This window comes from Coenobita brevimanus, chromosome 6 (assembly GCF_032717465.1).
Source record: "Coenobita brevimanus isolate Jiangsu-jjx chromosome 6, ASM3271746v2, whole genome shotgun sequence".
Taxonomy (NCBI): Eukaryota; Metazoa; Arthropoda; class Malacostraca; order Decapoda; family Coenobitidae; genus Coenobita; species Coenobita brevimanus.
This window is the reverse complement of record NC_136959.1, coordinates 69,398,635-69,408,717: the sequence shown is the minus strand read 5'-3', so window position 1 is coordinate 69,408,717 and position 10,083 is coordinate 69,398,635. Positions and strand designations below refer to the sequence as shown.

Here is a 10,083-nt window from a genome sequence, read left to right as displayed (position 1 = left end):
GAGTCGTCGATTTGTTGAGCTTAATTTTTAAACAAGCGAGTGCGACATTTCCATATTTTCTGTTGAAATGAGTGTTTCTCCAGTTACTCATTATTCCCAGACGACCATAGCTACTAGGCATTTTTATAAACATACCTCTGAAAACTATAAATGAGGATTTAGAATGCATGATACAGGAGCGTTGTGGTGTTGATGTGGATGTGATAGGAAGCGTTATGAGGAACACACTGAGGTGGTTTGGCCATGTGGAGAGGATGGAGGGTGAAAGACTAACGAAGAGAGTGTATGTGAGTGAGGTGGAGGGGGGAAGAGGGAGGGGGAGGCCGAGGATGAGATGGAGGGATGGGGTGGAGAGGTATATGAGAGAGGGGGGTGTGAGTTGGGAGCAGGGCAGTGAAATGGCGGGGGACAGGGCGACTTGGAGGCAATTTGTTTGTGGCCACCCCAAACGGGATTGAGGCGTCTGGCAATAGATAGATAGATAGATACAGTGATGCATGCGGTCGGAGCAGTGGTTGGTAGACAACGCTGCAAGTTGGAGAGATCGTTCGTAAACACTGCCGATGGACCTGCCCTCTTCCTTGAATACCCCCCAAATTTTGTTTTTTTCCACACTCTTCTTGTAGTCACATTCAGCGGTTAACCATTTGTTTTAAATGTACCAGAATTATTTGAGATCATGAGTTTGTTATTATGGAATCACCTTGCCTGTCTAGTGAAGAATTACTCTGTGTGATTCATTCTTTACCAGACGGGCTTGGCCATTCTCTATTTTCTGTTGAAATGAGTTTTTCACACGTTACTTGTTTTTATTCCTGGATTACCACAGCAACTGAGCATTTTTATAAGCATGCCTCTGAAAGCTTTAAATGTGGATTTTGAAAGCGTGACATACTGATGCATCCAGTTGGAGCAGTAGTTGGTAAACAACATGATCATTTTGAGAGATTGTCCTCATTGAGTCCGTAATGGTGGGCAGCTCTGGCTTTCTTCTTACTGCCTTCAGTCCTCCTTATTGGCTTTTTTCTCACCACCTTCAGTTCTTATTACATCAAACTTTTGGGTGTAAGTTAAAGTTGGCTTCTTCCTCTTCCTCAAAGAAGTTGTAGGCCTAGGAAGGTTACGATTGGCCATGGTAGCTATAGACAGGTGGAGGAAGCACGGGGGGGAAAAAAAACTTTCGTACACCACACCAGAACCACACACTGTCAGCAGAGTGGAGACATTGCACTGGGGCTCACTTGTGTGTGCCCTTCATGCCTTGTGTGGCAGGGAAGCGCAGTGATTGGCTTAGAGTAAGTGCTATGCTTGAATATGATTGGTTTAATAAGTAATGGCCAGCTAGACACGCAGACTTAAGGTAATGGTGGCATGTATTACGCGAGGCATCGGAAAGCCTTCACTTTCGAGGCTGCATCCGTGGATTTACTGTAGCAGAACTGAGACGTTTTCTCAAAGCAAGAGGAATATCACGCCTTTAAAAATTCGAGTCGGTTGATCTCTGCCCCATAAGATGTCGGCCGTACAATTCTTACTATTACTAAGTGTATAATGGATAGAATCATGTCACGATTTGCCAGATGCAAAATTATCATCTTTGGAAAATGTATTATATATTTTTCCAACAACTGAGATTCATAACACTTGATAAAAATGTGCTGAATGCAAAAACACACAATAAGCTTTCATGCTTTTTAGTAAACTCCATGGAGAGCTTTTCAGCGTACATCTCATGTAGAGCATCAGTAAAATATCAGTGATGAATATAATACTGGTATAATGCTTTATGCATGAATATAATCCTGATAGAATTTTTTTTTTAGGTATACCAGCTCTGAGTGGGTAGTGACCCCACGCAATTTAGTGATCCGACGAACACTGGCAACTTTCAGGAGTTTGTGGGGGCTCCTATTAGATGTGAAGCTTAACCCATTGACTGTGGCTGTATCATATATGATATTTGAGTCCAAATGGCCCTGACTGTGGCTGTATCATATATGATTTCCTGCATTTAAAAATTCCGCCGCCAGAAATTGCACGAAATAAATCAGCTAGCAACTCATGGCACTCTATAGAATATTGCCATACATAGATTATTCATTTTTATGAGGAGCAGAGCTCAGCTCAGTTACCTAAAAGGTTATGGTACAAAATCTTCTCCATGCCGCCGCCAGCAGTAGCCCAAGCAAATATTGGATGAAATCTCTGGATGAGTGTAGTGATGATAGTGATACATTGTTAGATGATGACAGTGATGGTTCAGATGCTGATTTACACCTTATCCGATCACAAGATTGACACCGATGACACAGTGTACCATAACACATCATTCGCCTGGCACCACTGCACAGGGAATATTTATTACTTCATGGACCTGTTTCAGAGGTTATTTTTTTTTTTTGCTATATTGTGTAATACAGGTAAGCCCTTAATTCACGCGAGGGTTACGTTCCAAGACCCTTCGCGTATGTGGTAAATTCGCGTATATGTTCTGCCCTTGTGTGCACAAAATTACGCATGTCTACTAAGTATATTACATCTGAATAATACTGTTTATGCACTACATACACCTTGTAAACTGTCTTAAAGTATGAAAAACAACAAAAATGTAAGAAATTTAATACTGAAACCTGACAAGCACAGGCATAGATGGAGACACTTCAGCAGTCTGGTGCACAAGCCCTCACTGCCTCCCATATGCTACATTCTGCCTTCTTTATTGTCCAAACAGTTGACTCATTCACCCCAAACATACGGTTCCAAGCCAGTTCACAGGGATAGGTGGAGACACTTCAACACAGTCTGGTGCACTAGCCCTCACCCTCACTGCCTCCCGTATGCTACGTTCTGCCTTCTTTATTGTAAGAACAGCTGACTCACCCCAAACACACAGTTCCAAGACAATTCACCACGAAGTCAATTCACCATCAAAACATGGACGATTTCCTGTCATTCTATAAATATACTTATTATTGATTAATTAATACTTTAATAACTAATTTTCAGGGGGATTTTATAACTCATATAAGTAAAAAACTAGTGTACTGTACATGCTAAATAAACTGGTATGTAAATAAATGACGGGGAATCGTCCTGACGGAGAGTTGTCGCCGACATTCCTTCCTTAAGTTTGTCCAACACTTTAACTTTCTCTGTCAGCAACATCACTTTACAAGTCAGTTTTGGTGTGTTACCACATGCATCACTAGCACTACGCTTAGGCCCCATGTTGGCAGACAAGGCAAGCAATCACTGGAAGGCAGAAAAGTAAGCCACAAATAACGATTTGCGAGTCACGCATGGTTCGACCGTCGGATTCAAACTGACTGTGTGGTGTGTGGTAGACCGACCTCCCACACACACACACACACATATGTATGCACACAAGCAGCAGGTAGGCATTTTTATATTTTATTTATTTCTCTTGTATATTAAAATTATTTATTGAATACTATAACTTTATGTTTTAATTATTGTACGAAAATTCGTGGATAACCGAAATCGCATGAAAAATGTTCGTGTGAATTAAGGGCTTACCTGTATACCATTGAACTCGGGATTTTTTTTCTAAATCTTTTGACGATATTTTCTTTCCAATATGTTTTTCTAAATATTTGAAAACTGCCACACACGGGATGTACATGTAAACAAACACTGACGCAGTGAATGGGTTAACCCCTTAACCGCGGGGCGTCACTTTCGTGATGGGAGCAAGGGATCATACCACGGAGCGTCACTTTTGTGATTCTGTGTTATTTTGAATTTGCCCAGGCTTTCAGGTGGTGGCTTGTATCATCTATCGGTACTGCCAATGTCCAACACTAGTCAGCACTCCTGATCTCATCAGTACTCCCATCCATTGTTGACAATTTAGCCATTTCTCCCCGTTCTTGACTTCCCTCCCTACTTCCCCTCCATTACCCTCTCCTCTCGCCTGCCCAGCCGTGCTATGCTAAGTAAATCTTCCCTGGAATTTTCCACTGATTTCATCCATTGAAATAAGCCCTATGCCCTATTCTTATACGAAATAATATATACTATCTATCTATCTATTCTATCTATTGCCAGACGCCATAATCCCGTAAGAGGTGGCCATTTGACTTTGAGTTATTTGTTTTACAGGGAGGGGCATTAACCCTCCACCAACCCACTTGCTGACACGTAGGGAGCACGTATGATTTGGTTATATGGTTACCACCCAGCGTTGTAAATGGTTTCTTGGCTTACAGGAAACCATTTGGCTTGTCACTCAATGTAAAGCCACCTGTAAAGGAAAGAAAAGCAATAAGTGACAAGAAAGATGGGAGAAATAGGAAGAGAGGACGACAGGCACAGAAAAAGAATGATAAAAGCTAAGGAAGAAGTAGGCAGCACTACATCAAGTGAGTGGATGATGGTCGCCACCACCATACAAAAAAGAAATAAGGTTAGTGATATGCCATACACCTGGAATTGGCTAATTATCACCTGACAACACCTCACGTGCACTCGTTCACTAATTTTTGCTGTTTATTTCCCCTTGAAATATGCCGTATAATCTATTCTCGTAATAAAAATATAAGAAAGGAAGGGAGAAGCCTAAGTGACATTTACATTCACATGGAACAACCTAATTGATTATGTATTGTCTAGATTTCCTGCCAATCATGTCATAGCGTATATATTAACAGCTCTCACCACGCTGACATTGGCAGCATTGCACTCCCCGTAGACGGCTAGGCCACCACACTGTATTCAGTTTACTGCCGTCTTTCAAGGTGAAACCACGTCGGATTTGTTCATGTCAAATTCCGCCACTTTATAGCCCCATGCAAAGGGCTCTGTGACTTCTACCCCCTACTAAACCTCATGTGGAAAGAGGTAAAGGGATAAGTGACAGCTGTGGAACGTGAACTGGCTAATTTGTCAATGAAAATGATAGAGAGTGACTACAATCTTTCTGGTGAGTAAAACAGTGCAAGTGGAAGTGTAAATAATGTGTAAACAGCAAATGAAAGCAGTGAATGTAAATATAAGTGAACAGTGGAAAATAGTTTTATAAGTTACTGCAAGTGACAGTGCATAACACAGTGTAAATAAAATAGAAATGTAAATAATGTAAATAAAATAGAGAATGTAAATAGAAATGTAAATGAGTAGTAATATAAGAATACGAGTATATATACTAGGAGTAATGAAAGTGAAAGTTTCACTCTAGCATGTCTGAATACTATGAGTTATGAAAGTGGAAGTGAAAGTGACAGATTCACTCTCAACGCTGGTATACAGGACAAGAAAGTGAATGCTATGTATTTTACTGAAAGAGAAGTTGCATGCCTACAGTGACAATCAACTACTGTTACTGAAGGAAACTTATGGATAAAGACTGTAGATATATATAAGTGTTATATAGTAATAGAAATATAAAGTGTGAGTGTTTTTATGACTAATAAATGACAGAACACCAGCAGCGAAAGATCGGAAGTGGGAAGGTCATACGCGCTCGTAATTTTCATTGTTTTCACAATGTCTTTTGTTTTGGAGTATGGATTCCAAACTATTTAAGAATCATAGAGTAGTGTTTCTAGTGATAATATCAGGCTATGGTAATCATATTACGGGTTGTCGGGAAGTGTAAAGTGGAGCCTTCGTTACCCAACTTCAGAGGTCTCCACAAGTCCTACGGTACTCGACGAAGGCTCAACAAACATCCCAGGAGAAAGCTGAAGGTATGTGCCATATGCATATGTCTATCTATCTACTGCCAGACACCATAATCCCGTAAGGGGTGGCCTTTAATTTTAATATTCTAGGACTAATAACTGATTTTTGGCAAATATTTTTAGAGAGTCTGTCGGAGCACGAATATGCCCGCGGACATGCAAGTCAAAGCAAAAAGTCCGCGGTTTAGGGGTTAATATTCTAGGACTAATAACTGATTTTTGGCAAATATTTTTAGAAAGTCTGTCGGAACGTGAATATGCCCGCGAGACACGGAAGTCAAGCAAAAACAACCCTGCAGTTTAGGGGTTAAGGGCTCAGTGTATATATATATATATATATATATATATATATATATATATATATATATATGCTTACAGTATTTGTGAACAGTACAGTATTATTCATTTTCATAATTTCTCTGCAGTACAAAATTTGCAAATTACATTAATTCCTCATTTAACACATTACCACTTAAAATTTTTACTATGAAGATGTTAATTGACATAGGAATACTTTTTACTTGTGCTTTTTTTGTTCTTTACTAAGCAGTCAGGATGAGTAGTGAAAGGTCAGGGTTGATACAGTTCATATAAGCATTTATTTTAATACTGTTCGTCACTTCCAACTAATTGTAAGATTAATACACTCTCCCAACCACATCAGATATTTAGTTACGTATCACCTGCCTTGAATGTTACATTTTACATTATTATTTTAGAAGGCATTTTTCCAGGAATGTGACTCCCTCTTAAAGTGGATTTCACTTTGTGGTTTTGGGAAACACTTCAAGTGTATTACCCATTAAGTAAGGAATCACTGTACTGATAAGTTTCTGACCCCATTATATTTTGGACTTTTTTGGGGGGGTAGGGGAAGGCTGAGGGAAAAAAGGCATAATAAATACAATAATTCAGATTCTAATTCTCATGAAACTATATGCTGGTACATTTAGTGAAGGAAACCTCTTTCTCTATCTATCTATTATATATATATATATATATATATAATACTGAAAATATACCTCCCTCCTTATCATCAGTCAGGATTGGTGCATGTTCTATAATTGGTAGTGGTTGGAAGGGACTTAATCAGAAAGTAATATTGGTATAGATAGGTGTGTCAGGCAGTTCTATGGTGTGTAGAGAAAAAAACTGCCATTTTCAGAACTTGAAATACCGCCTCTGTCACAGGCATGAGGTGATGGATCAGAAATTAGGCCGAAAACAAAAATGTAAAATATATCAGAATGGGTTCACTTCTCATCCGTTACAGAGTTACAGATGCCGATGACCGCATGGATGAAAACTCTCTTCTTTGAAAGTCGCCCAGAATGTCATCAGTAGTAGTAGTAGCTCTGAAGTAGCTGGGAGTTAGACCCATGTTTATGTAGCATATTTTAATGCAAATTAGCCCAAGAATAACCTCTGAAAATTTGGCATGCTTTCCCCAGGATACCCTGTACTGTGTATGTTTTATATAACGCGTTCTTACTCCAAAATTGGAACTTCGGTCCTCTAGGCCTCTTTGTATTCAGAGAAGTGACACTGATGTGGATCCTACACATGGTATTGCTGTGTACCCTGGGTTGAGCAGCTGTGGCATCCACCCGGGAGCCAAACCTCATAATTCCCAGCACTTTGCCGTGAGACAGGCACCTGTCCAACTTAGGCAAGGCACAATCTACCTCATGGATTTGCCAGATCCTTGCGCAGTTAGGTGCTGTAGGATGACCCCACAGAAACAGTTGCTTGCCTGTGGTTGATGGGTCTGCTTAGCCAGAGAGGCCAGGGTTAAACAACAACAATAATTATGTTGTGTTCTCTATTTTCCAGGTATGTTGAAGGTACAGTTTATGATAATTTTTTCCTTCAAAAATTGGATTTCTACAAAAGTAACTGGAAATTTGCTGTTTTATGCATATGAAACTGAGCTGTTGTTCAGTCACTGTTGGTGTGACAAAGAATTTTTTGTGAATTTGGTGGCTATGCTGTTACCCAGTGGCAACGTAAATAGCACTGGTTTGTGTATATAATCTCATACCGTTTACTTAAGGTAGGTCATGTTTTGTGTAAGTGCTGCAATTGGGTGGGAATGTAATGCCAATTAAAGTATTTTCTGCTCCTGTGAATTGAAGTATGGGTGAAAAGTTCAGTATGCCATTTATGAAAATAATTGTATTCCAGCCACATCTAGTAACAGAAATTTTTACGTGGAATCATTATAATTATATGATCATATTAGTTGATAAGCTGTATTATGAAAGGTAATCTTTGAGTCTGATGAAGGATAATCCTTGAATAATATGCATAGCCTCACTTTCATATACAGGTATTTAGGTGTTAGTCAAGAAAATAGCCTCAAGTTAGATAATACCATAATTGCTGTAGGAAAAAATAGTTTCTTCATTGAAATGGAAATTATGAATTGGCTCATTCAGAGACAACATTGACATGCTGTTAAAGATTATATAAATGTGATTATCATCATCATCTTCATCACGTGATTATTATTTGTGAAAATAGCCGTAAGTTGAATAATACAGCAATTGTGCTAGAAACGAGTAGTGATTGTTATTGGAAAGGGAATTATGAATTGGTGCTTTAACAGATAACATTGACATGCTCTTAAAGATGACCTAAATGATATATAATGAAGAAAACAGGGCTTCGTGACTAACCTTCGTGGAGTTATTATGTCTATTTAAAATACCTGTAATACTGTGAAGTTGATACTGTTTGAGAGTTTTTCAGTGGATACATTATGTTAGCACAATCTGCTTGCTGGCACCCAGCAGGATACAGTAATAATTGTTAAGCCCTCTGGATGATCGATACAGTACAGCTGTTTACAAACTATTGTTTACCATCAGCAGTTCATAATGATACATTACAGTGGAAGCAGGTTGCACTCTTAGCAGGGAAAGGGTAAAATTTTGTGGTAAAAAAAAATAAATAAATGAATGAAGATCTATTATTCTTTAACATTACTGTGCAGTACATGGTAAAGCTATTGGGGATTTTATTTGCGAGGGAAATGATAGCTTGAGGGTGCCAGTTGTTTTGTAATTTGTATTGTTGTTAAACCCGTGTCTCTGGTAGTGCGTCATGTATCGTTTTGATTGCATAAAGTAACTTCTTGTTGTTTGGGTCCTTGGTGCCGATCTGGGTCGAGGATGACTACTTGGTGTTGGTTATTTTATTCATCATGATATATGCTCTAATTTTTGTGTGTTTGACAATCATGCAGCAAATTCTAAGGGTAATGATGGTATTGCTCAGCATGTTCAGCCTTCATTTTGAACCTTAGGCAACAAAATCATTTTCATTGAAAGAGTTGGTAATTGGGGGGAAAAAATGCAGTACAGTACTATGCACTAAAGGTACCTGATTATTAATTATGGGTATGAATGTGGATGGGATGTGGTTACATGTTAATAAATGAATGTGATTGTATGCAGTTAGTAAAGTCATAGTGGAATACAATTGTGGATTGATGTGGATTTGGCTGTAGTGTGTGTTTAATATGTTCTTGAACTTACCCACTTGTTTATGTCTTCAGTGCATTGCGTCCCGTCATTGTGGAGCCACTTGAGTCCAGGGATGAAGAAGAAGGACAGCCAGAGAGCTCAATGCCCAAGAATGAACAGTATAAAGAAGAGAGGAAAGAAGGACCCAGGTGAATATATACAGTGTATATTTTTTAGATCAGCGGTTCTCAACCTTTTCCGAGTCCCCCCTTCCCAACCTTGATCCACACATCCAAGCACCCATGAACTTCCTTCCATTATTCATCATCATCCAATCCTACATTGCCCCATGAGGAGCGTTGAAGCCCGTGGCTAGGCAAGTTGGTCCTGACATTTAAGATGAGAGTGACCAGCCTCACTCATCCCTGACTGGCATTACATTAAATGTAATATTTTATTAACCAGAGACTGTATTTGTTTTGTTTGTTGCCGCAGGTTCAAGTGAATATGACCTAGATCAAATCATCCCATATCCTGCAGTCTACTATTCCTATTTTGGGGATATGGAGGGGGTAGTTGAGTGACATTTTAATTGGAATGCCATCCGTGTTGCAGTATGAATTTTATGTGTGTCTTTAATTTTTCTTCAAAGCAATCTGATTAGAGAGAGAGAGAGAGAAAAGAGCAGGAAGGTGATCAACCAACAGACAGAAAGAAAGACAAACAACTTACTGCATGGGTTCCAAGAAAAATGTGCCTTCAGGGCTGGAGCAGACAGAATGTGAATGCTAAATATAAATCTGGTTCATTGTGGTCCCCCCACCCCCCACACACCCACCCACACACACACACACACACACACACACACACACACACACACACACACACACACACACACACACACACACACACAC

The 10,083-nt window shown here is 39.4% G+C and overlaps 1 protein-coding gene across 2 annotated transcripts in view; it reads left to right on the top strand.

Annotated features, from left to right (window-relative positions):
* Positions 1 to 10,083, top strand: part of LOC145400365 (uncharacterized) — a 54,616-nt gene that overhangs the window by 38,926 nt on the left and 5,607 nt on the right. For both annotated transcript variants that reach the window (XM_080272880.1, XM_080272874.1), the window contains exon 5: positions 9,262 to 9,378. In XM_080272880.1, the coding sequence (XP_080129006.1) occupies positions 9,262 to 9,378 (117 nt within the window). The remainder of the gene's footprint in view (positions 1 to 9,261; positions 9,379 to 10,083) is intronic.